The sequence below is a fragment of the Ostrinia nubilalis genome, chromosome 23 (genome assembly GCF_963855985.1).
Source record: "Ostrinia nubilalis chromosome 23, ilOstNubi1.1, whole genome shotgun sequence".
NCBI classification, from domain to species: domain Eukaryota; kingdom Metazoa; phylum Arthropoda; class Insecta; order Lepidoptera; family Crambidae; genus Ostrinia; species Ostrinia nubilalis.
This window is the reverse complement of record NC_087110.1, coordinates 10767990-10792296: the sequence shown is the minus strand read 5'-3', so window position 1 is coordinate 10792296 and position 24307 is coordinate 10767990. Positions and strand designations below refer to the sequence as shown.

The 24307-nt window shown below is 39.3% G+C and overlaps 1 protein-coding gene and 2 non-coding genes across 3 annotated transcripts in view; 2 read left to right on the top strand and 1 right to left on the bottom strand.

The window, feature by feature from the left end:
- The window catches only part of LOC135083235 (facilitated trehalose transporter Tret1-like), a 39253-nt gene extending 28039 nt beyond the window's left edge, over positions 1 to 11214 (top strand). The window contains exon 4 of the mRNA XM_063977973.1: positions 9818 to 11214. Coding sequence (XP_063834043.1) covers positions 9818 to 10882 — 1065 coding nt within the window. The 3' untranslated portion in view covers positions 10883 to 11214. The remainder of the gene's footprint in view (positions 1 to 9817) is intronic.
- Positions 3707 to 3778, bottom strand: Trnag-ucc (transfer RNA glycine (anticodon UCC)). The gene has a single exon. It is a non-coding gene; the product is annotated as a tRNA-Gly (tRNA).
- On the top strand, positions 5163 to 5234 carry Trnag-ucc (transfer RNA glycine (anticodon UCC)). The gene has a single exon. It is a non-coding gene; the product is annotated as a tRNA-Gly (tRNA).
- Positions 11215 to 24307: the final 13093 nt, after the last annotated feature.

The following is a 24307-nucleotide window of genomic DNA, read 5'->3' as shown; positions in this document are numbered from 1 at the left end:
CTTTTGGGGTGAACTTGGGGCGCTCTTGGGGCGCTCTTGGGGCGCTCTTGGGGCGCTCTTGGGGCGCTCTTGGGGCGCTCTTAGGGCGCTCTTGGAGCTCTATTTTAGGACAGTCTTAAGGCGCTCTTAGCACAGTCTTCGGGCGATCATAAAGCGTGCTTAGAGCGATCTTAGGAGGCTTGTAGGATGCTCTTAGAAGGCTCTTAGGGCGTTGATATTAAAAAGTTCTTAGGGCGCTGTAAGAAGCCTTTTAGGGCACTGATATTAGAAGATTCTTGGAGCGCTTCCATGGCGCTTTTAGGGCGGCGCCGGGTGCTGTCGCTAGCGGCCGCGCCCTGCAGCCTGTCGTGGTTGCTGACGGTGCTGGCGACGTCGGTGCGCATGATGTGCGTCACCTCCTTCCTGGGCGGCTTCTGCTGCTCCATCCTCACCATGCTCTCGCAGGTACGGTCTGGTTGAACTAAGCTAGAAGACGACAGTCTTTAGGTGGTGGTGGACTGTCTAAAGAGCGTTCTTTGGGCGCTCTAGGGCGCTCTTTTAGGGCGTTTTAGGGCGCTCTTAGAGCGCTCTTTTAGGGCACTCTTAATTAATTTTAGGACAGTCTTATAGCAGCCTTCTTAGCACTGTCTTATTGCGCGCTTAGGGCAATCTTATAGGAGGCTTGTAGGACACTTTAGGGCGCTCTTAGAAGACTCCTAGGGCGCTTCTAAAAGGCTCTTTTGGTACTTGTAAGAGCGCTCTTAGCAGACTCTTAGGGTGCTCTTATGATCATGACGGCGGGTCATGGGCGCTCTTATTGCGTGCTTAGGGCAATGTTATAGGATGCTTGTAGGACGCTCTTAGAAGAATATTAGGACGCTCTCAAGAAGGTTCTTAGGAATCTCCAAGAAACCTCTTAAGGCATTGATATTAGAAGGTTCTTGGAGCGCTCTCATGGCGCCTTTAGGGCGGCGCCGGAAGGCCTCCGCCTTAAGGAAGCTCTTAGAAGGCTCTTAGGAAGCTCTTATTAGGTGGCTCTTAGGGCGCTCTTATTAGGTGGCGCTTAGGGCGCTTTTAGAGCACTCTTAAAAGGCTCTAAGGACGCTCGTATAAGAAGACACTTATTAGGTGGCTCTTAGGTCGCTATTAGAAGACTCTAAGGGCACTCATATAAGAAGGCTCTTAGGGCACTCTAAGAGCACTCTAATGAACATGACGGCGGGTCATGCGTCACGGACGGCGGCGGGTGCTGTCGCTAGCGGCCGCGCCCTGCAGCCTGTCGTGGTTGCTGACGGTGCTGGCGACGTCGGTGCGCATGATGTGCGTCACCTCCTTCCTGGGCGGCTTCTGCTGCTCCATCCTCACTATGCTGTCGCAGGTATGTGCACACTACGGGCGGTGGGACCATTCTAGAGAAAGGCAGACATAGGGCGCTTTTAAAAGGATTCTAGAGGGCTTTTAAGGCGCTCTTTCTTAGAGCGTTCTTAGTACGTTATCAGGGTGATCTTAGAAGAATCTTAGGACGCTCTTAGAAGGCTCTTAGGACGCGCTTTTTAGAAGGTTCTTGGGTCACTCGTGGGGCGTTCTTGGGGCGCTACTTGGGTGCTTTTTGGGCGCTCTTGGAGCTCTATTTTAGGACAGTCTTAGGGCGCTCTTAGCACAGTCTTCGGGCGATCTTAAAGCGTGCTTAGAGCGATCTTAGGAGGCTTGTAGGATGCTCTTAAAAGAATCTTTGGCCGCTCTAAGGCGCGTCTAAAAGGCTCTTTTGGTACTTGTAAGAGCGCTCTTAGAAGGCTCCAAGGGCGCTCTTATGATGATGGCGGTGAGGCGTGAGGAGCGTGCGACGCCGCGTGCTGTCGCTAGCGGCCGCGCCCTGCAGCCTGTCGTGGCTGCTGACGGTGCCGGCGACGTCGGTGCGCATGATGTGCGTCACCTCCTTCCTGGGCGGCTTCTGCTGCTCCATCCTCACCATGCTCTCGCAGGTACGGGCATACTACGGGCGATGGGACTGGGATAGAGAAGGGCAGCCATAGGGCGCTCTTAAAAGGATTCTAGAGGGCTCTTAAGACGCTCTTTCTTAGAGCGTTCTTAGTGCGTTATCAGGGTGCTCTTAAAAGAATCTTTGGAAGCTCTTAGAAGGCTCTTAGGACGCGCTTTTTAGAAGGTTCTTGGGGCGTTCTTGGGGCGCTCTTGGGGCGCTCTTGGGGCGCTCTTAGGGCGCTCATGGAGCTCTATTTTAGGACAGTCTTAAGGCGCTCTTAGCACAGTCTTCGGGCGATCATAAAGCGTGCTTAGAGCGATCTTAGGAGGCTTGTAGGATGCTCTTAGAAGGCTCTTAGGGCGTTGATATTAAAAAGTTCTTAGGGCGCTGTAAGAAGCCTTTTAGGGCACTGATATTAGAAGATTCTTGGAGCACTTCCATGGCGCCTTTAGGGCGGCGCCGGGTGCTGTCGCTAGCGACCGCGCCCTGCAGCCTGTCGTGGCTGCTGACGGTGCTGGCGACGTCGGTGCGCATGATGTGCGTCACCTCCTTCCTGGGCGGCTTCTGCTGCTCCATCCTCACCATGCTCTCGCAGGTACGGTGGAAATAGGTTAGACGAGAGCAGAATTAGAGCGCTCTTAAGACGTTCATAGGGTGCTCTCTAAGGGCGCTCTTAAGGCGCTCTGAATTCATTCTTAGGGCGCCCTTAGAAGGACCTTTAAGCGTTCTTAGAAGGCTCTTTTTTGGCGCTCTTGGGGCGTTCTTGAGGCGCTTTTGGAGCGCTCTTGGGGCGCTGTTGGAGTGCTTTTGGGGCGCTATTTTAGGGCGCTCTTTTAGGGCGCTCTTAGGGCGCTGTTAGGGCGCTCTTTTAGGGCGCTCTTTTTAGAAGGTTCTTGGGTCGCTCTTGGGACGTGCCTGGGGCGCTACTTGGGTGCTTTTGGGGTGCTCTTGGGGCGCTCTTGGGGAGCTCTTGGGGCGCTCTTAGGGCGCTCTTGGAGCTCTATTTTAGGACAGTCTTAAGGCGCTCTTAGCACAGTCTTAGGGCGCTCTTATTGCGTGCTTAGGGCGCTCTTAAGCCACTCTTAAGGCGCTCTTAAAAGGCTGTAAGGGCGCTCTTAGTAGAAGGCTCCTAGGGCGCTCTTGGAGCACTCTTATGATCATGACGGCGGGTCATGTGGCACGGGCGGCGCCGGGTGCTGTCGCTAGCGGCCGCGCCCTGCAGCCTGTCGTGGTTGCTGACGGTGCTGGCGACGTCGGTGCGCATGATGTGCGTCACCTCCTTCCTGGGCGGCTTCTGCTGCTCCATCCTCACCATGCTCTCGCAGGTAATAGGTGTGGAAGTAGGTTAGAAGAGGACAGTCTTAAGGTGGTAGTGGACTGTCGAAAGAGCGTTCTTTGGGCGCTCTTTTAGGGCGCTCTTGGAGCGTTGTTGTAGGGCGCTGTTATGGCGCTCTTTTAGGGCGCTTTTAAGGCACTTTTTAAAGGCGCTCTTAAGTCTATTCTAGGACAGTCTTAGAGCAGTTCTCTTAGCACAGTCTTAGAGCGATCTTAACCTTAGAGGGCAGTCTTATGGAGCTCTTAAAACGTTCTTTAAGCGCTTAAAAGCGACTGGATATGCACGACTCTATAGCAGGTGAGATGATAACACTAGTCTAAAAATTATGCATTGTTTTTATCAGACAAGAAATGTGAGAGGGTTGTACTTCTACCGTGGAGGTTAACTACCTGATGCTGTATAAAAAAGTGTGCGTCGGCCGGGAATCGAACCCGGATCAACTGCTTGGAAGGCAACTATGCTGACCATTACACCACCAACGCACTTGATTGTTAAATTAAAATTATTCTACCAAAGCTATTGATAAATTACGATTCTGTAGATTTCAATATGTAGGTATTTGTACAGATGGTTGCAGTTTTTATTCCTACTGAATCATAAGAACGTTTTAATCCAACTGTTGCTTAGCTGTTTAATTAATTTGTATTTTGTCTGCACATAATTTCGATTTCATATACTTACTGGAAGCAAAAATTTGTGGCTAGCCAGGTCCTATTTCCTATTCTATTCTATCTTATTAATATGTAGTTACTTCAGTATGATAAATGTGAAAGTTTTGTCACAAAAGAATGGATGTTTGTTTGTACTTTTTCACGTCCAACTACTGAATGGATTTTGGTCAAATTTTAAAGTAGGTTGATTTATAACGATACTATAACTCAACGCTAGCGAAGCCACTGGCAAAAGCTAGTAATTCCCAAGATTAGGCCAATAATGATCATTCATTTTACAATCCTAGCTCACTTTATCTACAAAGGCCCGTCGGTACAAGAATGGACCTTATGTTAACGAGGTAAGGTGCTTGTTAGACAGGATGTTCGCCTTTCATGTCTGCCAAAGAAACTAATTTTCGAGCCGCCCGCATATTTTAGACGCAATTATTCGGGTGGGTATGGATTTGGGGAAATTTCAGGACATTACAAAAAAAATCCACAAAACTAAATTTTTTATCTATCTTTTATTATTAGTTAAAGAAAGAAACCAATCGATCAACATGGAAAGCATTGGGGGAAGTCTATGTTCAGCAGTGGACGTCCTATGGCTGAAATGATGAAAGAAAGCAACCTGATTAAAATGCACCCGGTTTGACTGGAAGAGATCGCTTCCTAGCGATAAACCCGCCGAAATTCTTCCTTTAAAGGAAGTTTTACAACTGAAACGTTTGGACGAATCGCAGGAGGCTGACATGGATCATTCCATGTTAAAATACCTTCAGAAATCAGCACGGAATAATATTTTCTTTTCTGGAGAATCAGGTTGATTGAAACCTTTATCATCGTCATCTTCATCATCATTTCAGCCATAGGACGTCCACTGCTGAACATAGGCCTCCCCCAAAACTTTCCATGTTGCCCGGTTGGTAGCGGCCTGCGTCCAGCGCCTTCCTACTACCTTTATGATGCCGTCGGTCCACCTTGTGATTCAAACCTTAATTTACCATAACTGGAAATAAATACACAAAGTGACTTTACACTGTGTTGAACCACCTGGGATAGACCAATAATATCTTCATCATTTCAAAAAACAATAGCTTCAACGGCTAATTAAATAACTCGAAAACTCCGATCATTTGTGCAAATAATAATATTAACTTCATCGAATTAAAATCGTAACTCTGATAGAATATTTTAAGTTTCCTGTACAAGTGCGTTGGTGGTGTAATGGTCAGCATAGTTGCCTTCCAAGCAGTTGATCCGGGTTCGATTCCCGGCCGACGCACATTTTTTTTACATTATAGATATTTTAAGGTAGTATTCAATTATACGTACGAAGCAAGCGCAGCGTAAGACATCCACCCACAAGGTGGACAGACGATTTCATAAAGGTAACAAGAAGGCGCTGGATGCAGGTCGCTATCAACTGGCCATTCTGGAATCATTGGGGGAGGCCTATGTTCAGCAGTGGATGTCCTGTGGCCGAAATGGTGACGATGATAAGTCAACTGTATAATAATATTATTGTATTCATACCATATCTTCTGAGGGCATATTGTGAGTTTACATAAAACGTCCACACTAGTGAGCGCGTTAAAAAAATATACGAAAATTTTAGTTCTTGAAAGTTTCCGCTAGGGGCGCTGTACAATCCGTCATACATTTAATGTCATTTTTAACGCGCTCACTAGTGATGTTTGATGTAAACCCCCTGTTCTTGTAATATTTGTAATGCTTTCCCTATCAATTAAATATTGTCAGGACTTATCCTGATAAACTCACAAGATCTGGACACCCTACACATAATTGATTAAGTCCAAACTTCGCTGAAGTTTGAAGCTTTCGCCTGAAACGGCGACCGGCTCGCATACTGCAGCCTTATAAAGCCGGGGTTTGATTGATAGCGGCGATGCGTTATTAAGATCCACGCTGAGTATTTTTGTACGTTATCGGGCATTTTTTTCACTTCGTCCATCATAAAAGAGTGTTTAGTTATTAAAATCAATTTCGATTTCTTTCAAAATCAGACTGTTAGTGCCTTTTCACACGTTCCGGTTGCTGGCTATCCGGCGCCGGGTACCCGGTGGTGAAGTGTATGGGCATAGTACGGAGCTTTCACATGTTCCGGCGTAAATTAATCCGGCAGGCGGTCGCCGGGTGCGCGCCGGATCCACCACTGTAAGGCCCTTTTCACACGTCCCGGTTGCCGGCTAACCGGCGCCGGCTACCCGGCGTCAAATGTATGGGCATGCCGGATTAATTACGCCGGAACATGTGAAAGCTCCGTACCATGCCCATACACTTCACCACCGGGTACCCGGCGCCGGATAGCCAGCAATTATGCAATTACCTTTTGAAACTAAGTTACAGAATAATCTCGAGTTAGAGAAAATAATCTTTAACTGTTCGTCAGTAAAGTTCAAAATTATTCAGATCAAAGTTGTTTGACGATTTATCTTGTCAAGAAGAATATTATCTACACTAATATTATAAAGAGGAAAACTTTGTTTGTTTGTTTGTTTGTTTGTTTGTTTGTTTAGTTGTAATGGATAGGCTCAAAAACTACTGGACCGATTTAAAAAATTCTTTCACCATTCGAAAGCTACATAACTCACGAGTAACATAGGCTAAATTTTATTTTGGAAAAAATAGGGTCCCGTAAAATATTTGGGATTTTCATAAGACGTGGAAAAGCGCCATCTATCGTCATTGGTTAAAATCTTCTTGCGCCTGACAAAAATTTTTAAGGTTCGTAAATATTCATGAAGGCAAAGCTGTCAAACGCCATCTATCGACATCATTAGTAAATTAGTAACTAAATATTACATGTACTATGAATAGCGCTGTTCGTAAATAATATTGAAAATTTAATAAATAAAGATATTTTATGTAACTGAACCATTCACTGTATGTATGTACCTATTTGAATCATTCACTGTGTTTAAACGAGCAAATCAAAGTGTTAATTAGTGACTTTTTACAAACTTCCTTGCAAATTCTTACTATGTGCCGCCATCTACCGAGATGAATATTAGGGTACGGTTCAGCAGCGGACAAATGGGATGGGCGCGTGGGCGATTGTAGTTAAATAGGATAAGAATTACCTACTTCGATTTATTTTCTGTATGTGATTTGTTTATTTTTTTGTAGGGTCTTTATTTTAATTACTTAGGTTGGTAGGTACTTACTTATTTGATTTTAATGATAATTACTATAGGTACGTATAATTTTAGTAGAAAGAAAGGTCATTGAATGACTAAGTGACTCACTCACTCATCACGAAGTCTCAGAAACTACAAGTCTCAAAAGAGTTCTCAGGGGTTAATGGTCTATTCCACCTGGCTTTGATCACCAAGATGATCAAAGTGGACTCCAGTTAAATTATTTTTTTAGTGTTCTTTGATCACCTATAAATAAATCATACCTCTGAATTGTCACATACATGTCCAATTTGTTTATTGCGGTTTTTAGAAAATATCAAAAATGTTACAAAACAAAATATGTAATTGTTGTACAATTGGACATGTGACTATTCAGAGGAGGTGTGATTTGTTTGTAGATGATCAAAGGACACTAAAATAATAATTTAACTAGAGTCCACTTGGCTCACCCAGGACATCGCATCCGTGGGTGATCAAAGGCACAGAATAAATTCAAAGGACACTAAATTGTCGCTGTAAGTCCACTTTGATCACCTGGCTGATCAAAGCCAGGTGATCAAAGTGGAATACACCTCCTTTTAGAACGTAGGCACTAAGACGAAATTTTGCAAAATTTAACCCTTATGGGAGTTAAAATGGGGGCTGGAAGTTTGTATTGCAGTCCTCGGTTTTCAAAGTAAGAGACTTGAAAGTTCAAATGTATGCTCACTATGATCTCTAGATATTGTGGAGGTGTACATATACTGTTCGGTACACTGTGGTACTGTGTACACATCGGTTTGCCGACGATATTGTGGTCATGGCAGAATCGTTGGAAGATCATGGCACAACAATGCTCGAAGACCATAATCGATTTTCCCAACAGGTAGGCCTGAGGATGAACATGGACAAAACGAAGCTTATGCCGAATGTCCATGTTGCGCCCTACCCAGTTTCAGTTGGGAGCTCAATTCTCGAGATTGTCGACAAGTAGGTATGTCTACCTCGGACAAACGATCCAGCTAGGTAGGTCCAATTTCGAGAAGGAGGTCAATCGTCGAATCCAACTCGGCTGGGCAGCGTTCGGGAAACTACGCAACATCTTTTCGTCCAAAATACCTCAATGCCTGAAGACTAGAGTGTATAACCAATGTGTGTTACCAGTGATAACTTATGGCTCGGAAACGTGGCCTCTCACTATAGGCCTTATACAGAAGCTCAGCTGCACAGCGTGCTATGGAGAGGGCTATGCTTGGTGTTTCTTTGCGAGATCGAATCAGAAATGAGGAGATCCGTAAACGAACCAAAGTCGCTGACATAGCCCGACGGATTAGCAAGCTGAAGTGGCAATGGGCAGGGCACATAGTACGCAGAACTGATGGCCGATGGGGCAGAATGGTTCTGGAATGGAGGCCGCGTACCGGAAAACGTAGCGTGGGACTTCCACCTACAAGGTGGACCGACGACATCATAAAGGTAGCAGGGAAGCGCTGGACGCAGGCCGCTTCCAATCGATCAATATAGAAAGCATTGGGGGAGGCCTATGTTCAGCAGTGAATGTCCTATGGCTGAAATGGTGGTGGTGGTGGTGGTGGTGGTACATATACTGAAAATGTATCATTAGAAATCAACTACGGGGGCTAAGGAGATAAAAGGAGGGTTGGAAGTTTATATTATGAAAGTCCTATGTGTTTAAAGTAAGAGAGTTGAAATTTAAAATGTATGCGCTATAGATGCTAAGAGCGGATTTTACGAAACTCCACCCCTAATGGAGTAAAACGAGGTCCACGCGTACGAAGTCGCGGGCGGCCGCTAGTGATTGATAAACTAAAACCTTCTTGTTGGTTCAACCTGCCATTATTATTTCGATATTGTCAATTGGTCAATGTCATCATTGCATTGCACTGATGGGATAGAAAAATAAACAAGCAAAACCTTATTCGTTAGCAAACGTCATATTTATTTAAATGTTAGCAGCACTGTTTCTTGTACTGTTATGTTGGCAGGTTTGACTCTTACAGTACCTAGTGCAAGCGAAAACCGACACTAAGGTGACGAACCTTTTCATTCCGCGACTGTACATACTACAGTCGAGCATTTTAGATTTACTATACATGCATTTTGCAACAAAAGAAGTCTTATTACAACTACAGACGGCACGTCTTGCAATAAAGAGCTTTTCAAAAGTTGATCTGTCTTGTTACCTTATTCCAAGGGTTGAAAACAATAAATACATTTTTGCTATGCCCGATTAAGGATGAATATGAAAAGAACACAAACTAACTTTAAACCTAACAATGAAAGTAAATTATTTAAGTGTCGCTACCAACAAAAACGCGACTCATCCTGAAAATATCCATGGAAGAAGTTTGGGCTAAAGCTAACATTATTATTTATTAGTTTCAGCGATGAAAGTGAAATGAACTCCACTTTGTTTACTGAAGAATTTGAAATTTATTCTGTACTAGCGGCCGCCCGCGACTTCGTGCGCGAGGACCCCGTTTTACCCTCTTAGGGGTGGAGTTTCGTAAAATCCTTTCTTAGCGAGCACCTGCGTTCTAAAAGGAATCCCCATACAAAATTTGAGACTCCTAGCACTTGTAGTTTCTGAGATGCCTGGCCGTGTTGAAATCTTTAATTGGTTACGTTACGTTGTGGAATGTTACCCCTACCCTTAAATCTCATGTCTTTAATATGGAAGAATAATAAAATCCTTTGCATTTTCCAGGTATACATCAGCGAAGTGTCAGTCCCTGACATCCGTGGCTGCCTCAGCGCTGTCCTCAAGATCGTCGGCCATCTTGGAGTGCTCTTCAGCTTCACCATCGGCGCCTACCTCGACTGGCAACAGCTAGCCCTCTGTATCTCAGCAGCCCCTCTCCTTCTCTTCTGCACAGTTCTCTACATCCCAGAGACGCCCAGCTACCTCGTCCTCATAGGAAAAGACGAGGAAGCCTACAAAAGCCTCCTATGGTTACGCGGTCCCAATTCTGACGTTGCTCAAGAGTTAGCCACGATTCGAACCAATGTGTTAGCCAGTAAGAACTTCAGTCAACGCCAGAGTCAGATGTCTGGCAGTCAGCTCATCAACTCCTTAGATGTTAGGACCATGAATAGACTGCTAGGGCCTATACTAGTCACATGTGGTCTCATGATGTTCCAAAGATTCTCTGGAGCTCACGCGTTCTCTTTCTATGCTGTGCCCATTTTCAGGAAGACATTTGGAGGAATGAATCCCCATGGGGCAGCCATAGCTGTCTCATTCGTTCAACTTCTGGCTTCATGTCTTTCAGGACTGCTCATAGACACAGTGGGAAGACTTCCCTTACTGATATTGAGTTCTGTGCTAATGTCAATGGCTCTAGCAGGTTTTGGGAGTTACGCGTATTACGAAGAGGTGCACCGCAATCAGAGAATTCAGAATGTGATGTTCCATCAGACTCTGGGGCAAAACGATTGGATTCCGCTGCTTTGCGTGCTGGTGTTTACGATTGCGTTTTCTTTGGGAATGAGCCCAATTTCCTGGCTGCTCATTGGAGAGTTGTTCCCTTTGGAATACAGGGCATTTGGAAGCGCAATGGCTACGGCTTTTAGCTACCTCTGCGCGTTCGTAGGAGTCAAGACCTTCGTGGACTTTCAACAGGCTTTAGGACTGCACGGGGCGTTTTGGCTGTACGCCTCTATAAGTGTGGGTGGTTTGTGTTTCGTGGTGTGCTGTGTGCCAGAGACTAAAGGGAAAGATCTAGATGAAATGGACCCGAACTATGTGCAGAGTCTCTCGCCGAAGAGGTAAACTGTTTAGGTCCGGTCGGAATTTGCTTGGAAATGTTTCGGTAGATAGTAGAAGGTAATAAATAGAAAGACTTAGAGAAGGTAAGGGACGCGAGGAATGTATTATTTGGAAAAGTATTGCTGTTGTACTGCGCTGCAATGCGTTGGCTACAACAAATAGGAGTAGATAGAACCATGATCGGAGCGAGGGAAACGTTTCCAAAAAAATTCGACTAATAATATACCCAAATTTAGGAACAAAATATATCGAATCCACCGCAAAGTTTGGGCTGTGCTTTTTAAATTTTTTAATAAAACAAAAATGAGCCACATCATTTATGGTGGTTTCCCTAATCTGTAGGTTTTAGTGGAGGAATTAAAAAATATTTAGCATATCGGAAATCCATATCTCTATTATTGTGTTACGTCGTCAGAGGAATATGAACCTTATGTTTTAAGGCTGACAATATTTTCTCTGAGATGAAGTTATTAGTCCTTCTAATGGCATTTAAATAACCAGTCACATTAACGGTACCATTACTGTCCCTTAACGATACAGCAATCACAAATAGCTCTAGCGATTTTCAATGTACTTTATAATTTCTTCTACTTTACTACAAACTTGCCACCTACCATTTTTGTGATTTCTGGTGCTATCCAGAAAAAAAATCTGCTGCAAAAAAAGTTAACTAAAGAATCAGCGATCAACTGAATCAGTGCCTCAGGTATGAGAGCAGGGCACAGGATGATGTTTTTGTGACTGTTAAACGTCAGCGAGACTCCAGATCTCCTTCATATTTTGTAAGCTGTGTCACGTCATAAATTCGATAGATAGGCCCTCATAATTGATATTTATTGTCCGTGGTGCACAATCTCTTCTTAAAGGTTTTAACCTTTGTTTGTCATCTGTCATCCGCTTTGCAATGGAGGGAAGTCGAACCTTAATTTCGAACTCCTCCTATGTTCTTCTGATTAATTTCGTTGCGGGTCCAATGACAGTTTAATTTTCCCCCGGGACAAACTTGACCTTCATCGGTTAGGTTTTTATGGCGGTCAAGCCGTAGATCCTGGCTACACAGGAGTTGCAGTGGTGGGAACGAGAGGTGGGAATAGTCCCGTCATAATAATGTCAACGACACCCCTCCCGTGCCGCTCCCATACCTCAGGCTTTGACTCAGTTAAGCGCTATGCCTTTATAATATCCTATTTATAATACTATTTTAAGTACTAATAATACTAATAATAGTTTCATCCACGAAGACGCGCCTCACCATTCTTCCGCTAAATATTATATTTATGATATATATTTATGATACATGTATATTTACTTATAAGAATATTAATAATTTTACAAAAATCAAGGACACGCATAATAGAAATACCAGACATAAGGATAAACTTTACTTACCTCAATCAAGAATAAAAATGTTAAATACCAGCCCCTACTACATGTCAGTGAAACTATACAACAAACTTCCTGAACACATAAAAACCGAACCTAACATTAAACGCTTTTCTAAAGCTCTGAGACAATATTTAATACCTAAATGTTTCTACTCAATTAACGAATATCTAACAACTGACCACCGAAAATGTCTCTAGATACTTTAATTTGTAATCTGCTTTATTTGTTATTTTTTAGCATCGAAGTATGCAATTATGTAACTTCTCATATTATGTATAATGAATGTATACATATAGCCACCTACTCTGTTGCAATACCTCCTAGGTCACTAAGTCTTAAGCCCATGTGTATGTAATTTCCACCATTACAAAAATTGTCACTTAGTACGCAATAAAGATTTGAATTTGAATTTGAATTTGAATGTTTGAGTGTTATCGGTGTGTACCGATAAATGTAATAAATGTGTGCTAAATGATCCATGAGTGCACACGCACACTACAATAATGACGCTCGGATTGCTCGGATCAAACTCCCCGCACCCCGTGCGACCTCGACCTAAAATTGGTGGGGCGCGTCTTCGTGGATGAAACGATATATAGTCTCATCTATCTTTCTAGTGACGAAATTCGTTACTTGGGTGGTTAACTGGTTAACTGAATGTGTGGTTATTTAAATGCCCCTTATTATGTATTGTTAACCCATTATCAACATTGCAGTGGTCCATTCTTTACCTCTTTGAATTTAAACCTTAGAAATTCTTAATATTAGTAAAAAAAAATATTTCACTGTTCGATTCTACTCTACTGGTTAATATTAACGAGCTTTCTTAACCTATTATGACAATAATATTAAGACAATAATATTATATAACCTACACTAAATATACTGTAATAATTTGTATTGAGTTAGAATTAGTTGTTGGATTTACTAGAGTTTTGTGGTGAGTGTGTGGTAGTTTTTTTAGATTGGCAAATTACGCAGATTCCTTTATTATATTCCGGTCCCTGAGCACGTAGAATTTTGTCCAATGACCCCAAGCTACCCATCCTTATCGCTCGCGCGTAATTATATTGCTGTTGCGCTCCCACACTCACTGCTGTTGCCCGTCGCCCACAATCGCGACAGCAATATAATTACACGTAATTACGCGCGAGCGATAAGGATGGGTAGCTTGGGGTCATTGGACAAAATTCTACGTGCTCCGCGACCAGACTTTAGATAATATTATAAGCTTTGTATTATTATGACGCAGGAAAATGTTTAAGAAATCAACTTTGTTTTTGACATCGTTTTGGATGAAATGCCACGTCCAATCAGTACCTGCCTATATTTGGCCCAACTCTTGGGCCAATACACGAACCGATGTGTATTGTATTAGTAAGATAGGACAAACCTTGGACAGAAAAGAAAAGTGACTTAACTATCGAACCCAACGCGAAAAAAAGAAAGATAACTAATGGAGGTTCAGACGCTAAGATATTTAAGCCAATTTTTGGGGCACACCTATTATAATATAGTTGGGCTTTTTGACGTAGTTTTCTACAATCCGTCGATTTAACTGCGCACCTGGCAGCCGTGACGTCACATCGATGCTCTGGTAAGTGGGAGCGAGAGTCGCATTCCAACGAGGTGCGCAGTTACTACGTACCGGAAAACGCAGCGTGGGTCGTCCACCCACAAGGTGGACCGACGACATCTTAAAAGTAGCAGGAAAGCGCTGGACGCAGGCTGCTACCAACCGGGCAACATGGAAAGCATTGGGGGAGGCCTATGTTCAGCAGTGGACGTCCTATGGCTGAAATGATGATGATGATGCGCAGTTACTAGATCAGGGTCAAACCAATGCGAGGACGTGGCTTTTAATAAAGCAAGTTTTGAAATTTGAACAACTTTGACGTACGTTTTAGATCAGTTTGACAGCTGTCAACGATAATAACTTTGTCTCTTAAACTATTTTATTGAGAACAACTAAAACTAATTTAAGTTTTAGGCCAACTAAATCAGGTTTATAATACACGCCCCGAAGTAGTTTAGCTACAGTCAAATAAATATTACAATTTGACTAAAAATACTTATCAGTCTATACTTTGACCCTTTTAGGTCAAAAAGTCCATGCTTTATGAACATTGACAGTTATTTTGACATTTCCATATTAAAATGTAAATTTAAACAAGTGTTCAACACCCGTTTAACTTTTTGTATAAGCTCCTGAATCTTGATTTGTATAGATCTAGCGTTTGATTCAGTCAGTGCCTGAGGTAGGGGCATGAGGGGAGGTTTCCATCCAGTCACTGGATCCATAAAAATTTAACATTTTTTTTCCGGCGACTAAGATCACTCATAGATAACTTAAAAAATATATTATTCAAGCCAAAATCGGTACAGTTCTAAAATTTATGAGTGGTCCCAGTCGCCGGAAAAAATTTTAATAAATAAAAATTATAAGAATATAAAAAAATATAATTTTTACGGATCCGGCGACTGGGACCGCGGACCCAGTTAATTGCGGTCCATGCGGAAACCACCACGAGGGGGGGTGCGGAGGGTGTTTTTGGAACGTCAAAAGTCAGCGAGACTTCAAATGTGCTTCAGATTTGTATGCTCTGTCTGACACATCATGAAGTTTGGGTCATCATAACTTTGGCAGTTATCCTAAAAAACTGTCTGACTTTTTCTGTATATTCAATAGACTGTAATTCTACTACACGTTATAAGTACCATTAAAATCTGATTTTTATGTAAAATATTTGGGCAATAACTAGAATCATCCCATCCCCATCAGCCAGACAGTTTTGACAGTTCCAACTCCTTGCCAGACAGTTTTTTTAGGGTAGCTGCCAAAGCCACGATGACCCAAACTTCATAATTCACCAACATTCTGTCCTATATTGGGAGCAGACGCTGACAAACTTTCAGCTTTTATAAATTGACGTAGGTCTGGCGTTCACTAGCTCTTAGTCTATGCTCTGACATATGCTAAGTCAAGGTCACCCCTCACCGCTTTCATACTTCAGGCACTGATTGAGTTAAGTACTAGGCCTATAATAAAATTCACTAAAGCCTGGTCCGTGAGCACGTAGAATTTTGTCCAATGACCCCTAGCTACCCATCCTTATCGCTCGCGCGTAATTATATTGCTGTCGCGACTGTGCGACTGGCACCCGCAGTGAGTGTGCGAGCGCGATAGCAACATAATTACGCGCGAGCGATAAGTATGAGTAGCTTGATTCATTGGACAAAATTCTACGTGCTCACGGACCAGACTATACAGGGTGGAAACGATAAGTGATCTCACTCGATTATTTCTAAACTATACAAGATATCGAAAAACTAGTTGCTGATCCTGAAAGTGCTTCACGAGCTCTTTCAAACGGTATCAATAATAGGTTACAGGATAAACTGGAACTATCCGAAAATTCAATGTTTCCAGCTTCCATACATTTGGTAAAGTTACATAATATTAAAAACTACACAAGATATCGCAAAACTAGTTACTAATCCTAAAAGTGCTTCACGAGCTCTATCCAACGGTGTCAACAATAGCTTACAAAATAAATTGGATCTATCCAAAAATTCAATGTTTCCATCTTCCATACATTTAGTACTATCACAGTCATGGCACTCATCTCTTGATAATATTATAGCAAGTAAAACCTAATACCAATGTTTTCCACAAATAATTTTAAATAAGATGCAAGTTACGAGTTTATTTAACCGACTTTTTAAGTTTATTATTAAACAGAAAATAAATTACACTTCTAATATTGTGTGGCTGGCATACATTTAGTATGGAAGCTAGAAACATTGAATTTTCGAATAGTTCCAGTTTATTCTGTAACCTATTATTGGTACCGTTAGAAAGAGTTTGTAAAGCACTTTCAGCATCAGCAATCAGTTTTTCGATATCTTGTATTGTTTAGAAATAATCGAGTGAGATCACTTAACGTTTCCACCCTGTAGTTGAGTTAAGAATATTTCTCTCATAAAATCGCTCACTGATTGTATATTTGGGAACAGATCTTTCATAGCGTCTAATATTACTTATGAATTAAATAAGAATGTACCTATGTTAACTGTAATTATATAATTTATCAAAAATATATTCAATTTGTTTATATGAAAATAAAAACAAAAACTTAAATTACTGATTAAGCTTCATAGTATTATGTAGAGAAACGAATGTTATAAAAACCTTTTTAAGTTACTTTTTATTTAAAAAAAACTGCCTAAGGCTTGCGTACGACTATTTTCAAAACTCTATGCCTAAAGAAGAATATACTAATTTTTTTTATTTCATCATAGACCAATTTACAGGATTAAAATTTAATCTTGAGTCTACCTTCAAACTTTATTAACGCCCGTATTCACAAACATTACTATGAGGCCTCACAGTGCGCGTGGACGCACAGGATCACACACCAACCAATCACAGAGCTCTATTCAACGCTGTGCGTTCGATTTGCTGCTTCACTTATGCAAGCATCGTTTGTGAATTTAGGGGTTAACTGTGTTTCATATAGCCGAAATGAAGCAATTGGATTGTTTGATTTCACTATTAATTTAGATTAGACTGTTGCCTTTTAAATAGCTTATCCTGCCATTGAAATGTCTTATTAAAGAAAAAACTCAAATTATAAGGACTGAAGTTTTACAGTCCTCTTTTTTAATTCAAGTTTATGACTATTGTTTCTTACAATATACATTAAATTATCGTACAACAAATATAAATAATCTAACTAAATGTTAACTGTTAAAAATGTGTTGCAAGAATGTTAAGTAATAATATAAATAAAAACAAATATACAGTAGTGTAGAAGGCCTAAACCCCGCAAAATATAACTCATTTAAAAACTATTTATTTGCGAATAGATCTTGCTCAATAGTAAAAATAAAATTGGGAAAAAATAATAATAAAATGAATTATTGAACTAAATTAATAGAACAAAATAATAGGTTGTGAATTTATACATTTTCTAGATTTTTATAATAATGACGTTTAATATTTATTAAAATTATAAAAAATATATAGCGTCGTCGCTTCTTATTGTTGTAAGTTCCCTTTCTTATCAGCTTGCTTGCATATAAATAATATGTTATAATGGTAATATAGTTATAGTTATAATAAATTATATGAAGACCCAATAATTTACTGTATTTGTTATAGTGGACTAAAATTTCAACAACTGACAATAAAGGCAAAAATATGAATTGTTGTAATATTATGTATAAATTATTATTTATTGACTTGTAAAACTCTGAAATATGTTATGAAGTAACAATTTTATTGTAAGTGTGGTTTCTAGAATAAACTCTGAAAAGGCTTGTTTTTTCTGAAGCAGCTATAATAATACATTAATTTAACATACAGCGAATAAATATACAAAACGTGTTTTTATATAAAATACTAGCTGACCCGGCGAACTTCGTACCGCCTTAGCGTAGAGATTTTCTTAATATTTTTTTCCGTAAGAACCATCCTTGGACTTCCACAAACATTTAAAAAAAAGAATTATCGAAATCGGTTCAGCCGTTCACACGTGATGCCGTGACAACGCGAAACGGGTTTCATTTTTATATATATAGATTATTTTTGAGCAACTTAAGTTCCAAAACTACTAACAAACACCGATAAGAATTCCCAAATTAATTTTAAACTTATTACTTTTGAAAATTTAATAATATAATAAATTGTTGGAGAAAATCGTCATAAATTATTTGTTCAATTGTTATGTAAGAATTGGGTTTCAGATTTTATGAACATTTCTTATGTTAATTATAATAAAGTTTATAAATAGAGAAGTGTCCTTTCCGTGAACTTTTTCTAATCAGAAACACTCCTGGAATATTCCCATTGAATGGAAATTATATTGGATTTTTTTCCGGGAAAAATGGGAAAGTTTTTGGAAAAGACCCATCTCTAAACCCTAGTCTTAAGGCTTAGCCTTTAGCTTATGTGATGTGGTAGTGAAGTGTGCCTGTCCTAGATCTAATTCAATTCTTAGACTTAAAATAATTTCGGTCTAATATAAAGACTCTTGCAGACTTGACTTATTTTTCGCGTAAATTCCATTTTGTGGAAAAGGCAATGTTTCACAAATAAAATTACTGACTGGCGTATAAATAACGCTGTAATTATACTATGAATACCATCAATTACATTTGCCCCCAAAAGAATATAAAATAATGTTTTCATTGTTTTTTAACAAGGTGTGACCATTGTGCTCTATCTACAATGGGGTTAGTGACGATTTGCCACAAAATCGATACGTCACGAAATAAAACATGTGTAAATTCGTCTCTATTCCTTGCATTATAAGGAATTTTGTAAAGTGACGAATCAACTTTGTGGCAAATCTACAGAAACTCCTACAGTGAGGCTGGTTTTAGTGTCACGCGGACCGTCCAGTGCGGACCCGTTCCGCAAGGCCAATCTGTATGAACTTCTAGGGAGCGTTTTAGAGTAATGCGGTCCGGAGAAACCGCTCCGCTCCCTAGCAGTCCATACAAATCGGCTGTGCGGAGCGATCCGCACTGACAGTCCGCGTGACACTAAAACCAGCCTGAAAGTTGTTTCTATAACAAAATGCTTATTATCAAATAAATAATAATGCTCAATTAATTTTGCATTGGCAAATAGGTAGCGTATGATTGCATCATCAATAAATGACAATAATAATGTTATACATCAAACTAATAATAATTTTAACCATTCGGCAAAATGGTTCGACCATCTTATAATATTCAGTATTAAGTTCCATTATCACAATTATTGTAGAAATTAAGATAGAATGGCTTTAATTAGCTTAGTGTTTCCTTGAAAGACTATAGATTGTACAAAGTAATGTAATTTTACTTAAATCTAAGGCCAACCGATAACACTAGCGTGAAACTGCGGCGTTTATAAATAAAATTGACATAAGCTTTAAAATAAGCTTACAAAACGTGACTCTACCACAGATTTTTACAAAATTCACAAATTACTCGAACTTTAGGGCTAGATCGAATGTTTTACAAAGAATTTGAGTCTAAAATTATATTATCAGTGCCTATTGGTGTCAATTTCAACTTCACAATTATGTAAGCCGCATATTATGTAGGTTATTGCAAACATAATTTATTGTTAATACAAAGATTTCAATGTATTATTATTAGTGCGGAGATCGAACCGTAGCTGCGTAGCCTGTTCTCAATCACTGAGTAATTTCGGTTGTCTAAGTACTTACTTGACGCGCGTTTTCACGCTAAGTCTGCGGTTGGCCTTAACTTATAGCTATAAAATACTTCTCAGTAAAATTCTAACGTTTGCAACGAAATCTCTATTTTTCATTTAGATCTCGAGGCGTGTGAAATCAAAATTATGACAATAAAATGACAATAATTCAAAACTTATTTTATACTTCTCTCTATAGTGATTAGGAGATCTATCTATATTATAGTTATTATCATCTATTTACTTCTAGATGATTTATGTAAATGCTGGAAAATGCCTACAGTAAATTAGATTGATTTGTTAATAGTAGTTTTATTTCGATGCCCATAATTTTCTATAATTAAAATTAAGCCAAGTACACTCAAAAAAACAATGAATAAGTGAAAGGGTAATTTTTGGGAAAAACTACTTGTTTTGTATTAGCGTCAATCAACGCCATCTGTTTAAACAACGCTTAACTAAATTGAAAGTTCTTGATCTCGCTTTTATAAGCAACCAAAGCGGCGATTCTCGACCGTTGATATTCACGGATACGTCTGCTAGATGTCGCTAGTGGCTATAACCAACAAGTGCAAGTTTCAGCTTTCTACTCTTACAGATGTCGCTAGTACGCTAAAAGTAGAGTATCCAAAAAAAAAAACAGTATCAAGTTCAAGAAAAAACATTAGATAAACAAATAACACTTATTGTAGGTATACCACAAAATAAAGAAATAGACTACAAAGTCGGCACAATTTAGGCAGTCTTATTGCTGCGATGCGATCTCTACTAGACAATGTATAGCACAGTTGTTTAAAATATTTAAAAAAAAAGGTGGTGAAAAATTTTAAAGGGTATAAAATTAAAAAAATATACAATGAATGTTATTGCTTTCCCTGAGTTATAATATTTTTTTATAACTTTAGTAAGTTCTTGGCTACATAGATTCAAAACAGGTAACTCAATGTAAACGTTTTCGCCCCTACAGATTTACAGATTCAATGAAAGTCTTCTGAGCCAAACAATTAATAAATAAACCATACTTAGTAACTTATCCACCATAAATCAACAAATCATTTCACCATCACGGCCTCCCCTCATTTGTCTGCAGCATCCGATAGCACTTGACTTCCCCTCTAAACCCTATAGTTAACCCCATGGGAAGTGGGAACTTGCTGATAACATAAGCAATAACCCCTGGGTGCCAAATTTATTCATTATTGTCGTAAAAAAAATATTAATAAAAAAAAACATTTAGGTATAATAATATAGTTAGCGTTATCTCGTCTAAATATTTGTTAGTTATTGTTGAACCCTACACTGATTACACGATGGTAAAATATTTAGGTATTAAGAAACTTTGAAATTCACATAAAACTAACATTAACTTTCATACCTTAATGCAATTCTTACATGTTTTTAGTGCCTATAATGTCCTATTATAATGTCTTAACAATCTCTCTCTACACTAAAAACCATCAAAAATTTTATAAATTACCAAAAGCTTAAGTTTTAAAGGCCCATCTACCTCTTGCTTTACCAAATAAATTAGTTTGTCCATCAAAAAATAAGTGAAGGTGTTAAAAAAAAACGAAATTCTATAAGCTCCGAAAATAAATAATTAAAAAGTAAAATCTCATTAATCTTCATTTAATGGGGACTTTTCGCTAAAGTTCGGACAAACTTTTTCGAGCTTTTAACAATAACCGTGAGATATCAGCTTGTAATTAATTTCACGCTTTAATCTGATTAATTAGAGAGGGCTTTATTGGTGTTTAATCTAATCCCTTATAAGGCACTTTTGAATTTCAATGAACTTTGTAGAGAAAAGCAATTTTATTTTTATTATTTATTGATTTTATCTATCAACGCACAGCCCAAACCACTAGACGGATCGGGCTGAAATTTGACATGCAGGTAGATTTTATGACTTAGGCATCGTCTAAGAAAGGATTTTACGAAACTCCACCCCTATGGGGGTAAAACGAGATCCACGCGTACGAAGTCGCGGGCGGCCGCTAGTAAACAATTATTGTAAAATATTATGACGAAGTAAAAAAAAACTTGCTTAAAATTGTTTTAATCACTCACGTATCGCGTACCTACTATTGTAACCTCAGCTTTATAATACTGATTATTTTATACAACTTGACCTACGGATAAACTCCTCGATAAAATAATTTAAAAAGAAGTTTGCAATAAAAACTATTTTTTTAAATAATATTTACTAATCATTGCATTTACTACTACCCATTCGCGCTAAGTTTGTCGGTCCGTGGAATGCGCGTCCCCTCTTCCAACCGCGATTATTTAGTAATTAAACGAAATTAATGTGTCTTATTTTACGCAAACAGAATTTTTATCGATAATAATTAATAAAAAATATTTTAAACACAGTTTGTTAAAGTTAAAGACGCTTCCCTTCGAGTGATGTCATATCGCCAGCGGCAAACTTAAAGCGAACGGATAGTATGTAATAGTCCCGTTAACCCCTCGTGGCAAGCTAAATATGCTTGTGTTACGAGTGGGTTCACACATTAGTCCAGCGGCGGAGCTCGAACCAGCGTTCCTGGGATCTCGAGTCGGCTAGTCCGATACCTTCATCATTGGGCTGGAAAATTTATTTTAGGCTGGTTTGCACCAGCTTACTTTAACTTTAAAAAACGTCAAATATCCGTCAAACTCCATACAAAAAACACCGGTTATTGTCATAGTTACGGTTAAAATTAGGTGGTGCAACTCAGCCTAAATTCTCACCCCATTGCATTGAGGGTTGGAAGGCGTGTGTCGTTGTGATAAGGGTGAAAAGAGGGTTGATATTGTTGCCACCAATAAAATTATAATTTTGAACACACGTGCTCGTCAAGTCATTCTTATTACGCTGTTGTTAGGTTCAAATTAGAATTGATTACACAAAAACCATCAATTTCCAATGGAACATTGCATTTAATTCTTCCGCGCAAGTTTTTTGAAAACAGTCACATGTACCTAAAAAACGTTTGTATACCATTCTCGATTTCATTATCACTCAATTTCCAAAACTTGAATATTGTAACCAAAGGATACTTAATTTCTAACTTCAATAATAAATTTATAACCTAGGTACTTATTTTCGTATTATTCTTTCAGACATATTATTATAAAGTTACTAGCTTTTGCCCGCGGCTTCACCCGCGTGAAATTTAGTTTTCCACAGATCGTCATAAATTATAGCCTATATGTTATTCTGGGCTATAAACAATAATACTGTAAAGTTTCATCAAATTCCGTTCAGTAGTTTTTGCGTGAAAGAGTAACAAACATCCAGACATCCAAACTTTCGCATTTATAGTATTAGTAGGATAGTAGGAAGGATTTTTTAGTAGATACTACTTCTTTTCTTAACATTCTATTGTATCCTAAGATCTAGACCCTATTCCTCCCCTTCCACAATTAAAAACCACCCCATCCTAGTCAATGTAACATTTCGATTCGTCGTTTGGTAGCGTGTAGTAGTCGTGATCGTATCGCTCAAACACTGGATATTTGTGACTCTATCTATAGAATTATCAATACTCAATTATAAAGACAGCAATTCCTCAGTCATCTATAAAAAAATTGTTCTCACGGACGATATTTTAAGCGGTTTAAAATTAATCATACATATTAATATCATCTGTGACTTATCTCCCCTTAAAAGCTAAACTGTTAATGAATGCGCGAGCAAAGCCGCGGCACGCGCCTAGTCACCCCAATGAATGTATGAAATAGATTAATTTCGACAATCTTGTTTATATTTCTACTGATTGTTGTTTGGGAAAGAGCTATGTTTGCACTTGGTGGTGTGATGAATTTAATTAATTTAATAAAATTACTTAAAAACAGTCCAGCCGTGGACGTTATTTACCTGAAACTAACGAAAAAATTCGCTAAAATACATACACTCGAAAAACATAACCCTCCTTTTGGCGCAGTCCAAATATTCACCTAGGTACTAACTAAGTAGGTACCTAATTAGTAAATTGTGAATAACTTTCATAGGTACGAGTACTTATTAATACGAGTAGTAGAAAAGTAAAAAAACTAAAACCCAACTACGACAAAAAACGACGCTGAAAAAGTATAAAACAAGATTTTCAGAATACTGAACTGAACGAAGTTGCCAATGTAGTTGCATAGTAATTTTCATGTTTGGAAAACCGCAGTCACACGTTGTCAAAGTGCTACGGTAGGTAGATTTAAGTAACGTGTGACTACGCCTTTCCAAACATGAAAATTACTATGCAACTACATTGGCAACTTCGTTCAGTTCAGTATTCTGAAAATCTTGTTTTATACTTTTTCAGCGTCGTTTTTTGTCGTAGTTGGGTTTTAGTTTTTTTACTTTTTATTATTTGTACTATTTTGGTGTTAAAGTGTATTTGTGGCGCATAATATGTATTAACAAAAGTTAAATTGATGAACTAATAAGTAGTAAAGCAGCTATGAACGAAAAGATCTGAATTATATGCAATCAGCCCATGAATACAGGTAAAGTCACAAGCAAATGCTAGTAATATATATATATTCGAAATGTTCAAGTAAAGCGCTTTCAAATGATACCAAACACGGCATATTTATCTTAACTTAATTTTTTTACTCTGTATGTTTTGTCCGCTAGAGGGCGCCACATTCGATTTTGTGAAACCCCATATAGCCTATAACCAGCGGACAATTAAGACGCTTCTAATGATATGTCATTTGTCGAATTCTGATAAGCAGTTTAGAAGTTACGAGGGAACACATGAACATACATACATACATACATACATACATACATACATACATAGCCTGTCAAACTCATAACCCTCCTTTTGCTTTGCCGTAGTCGGGTA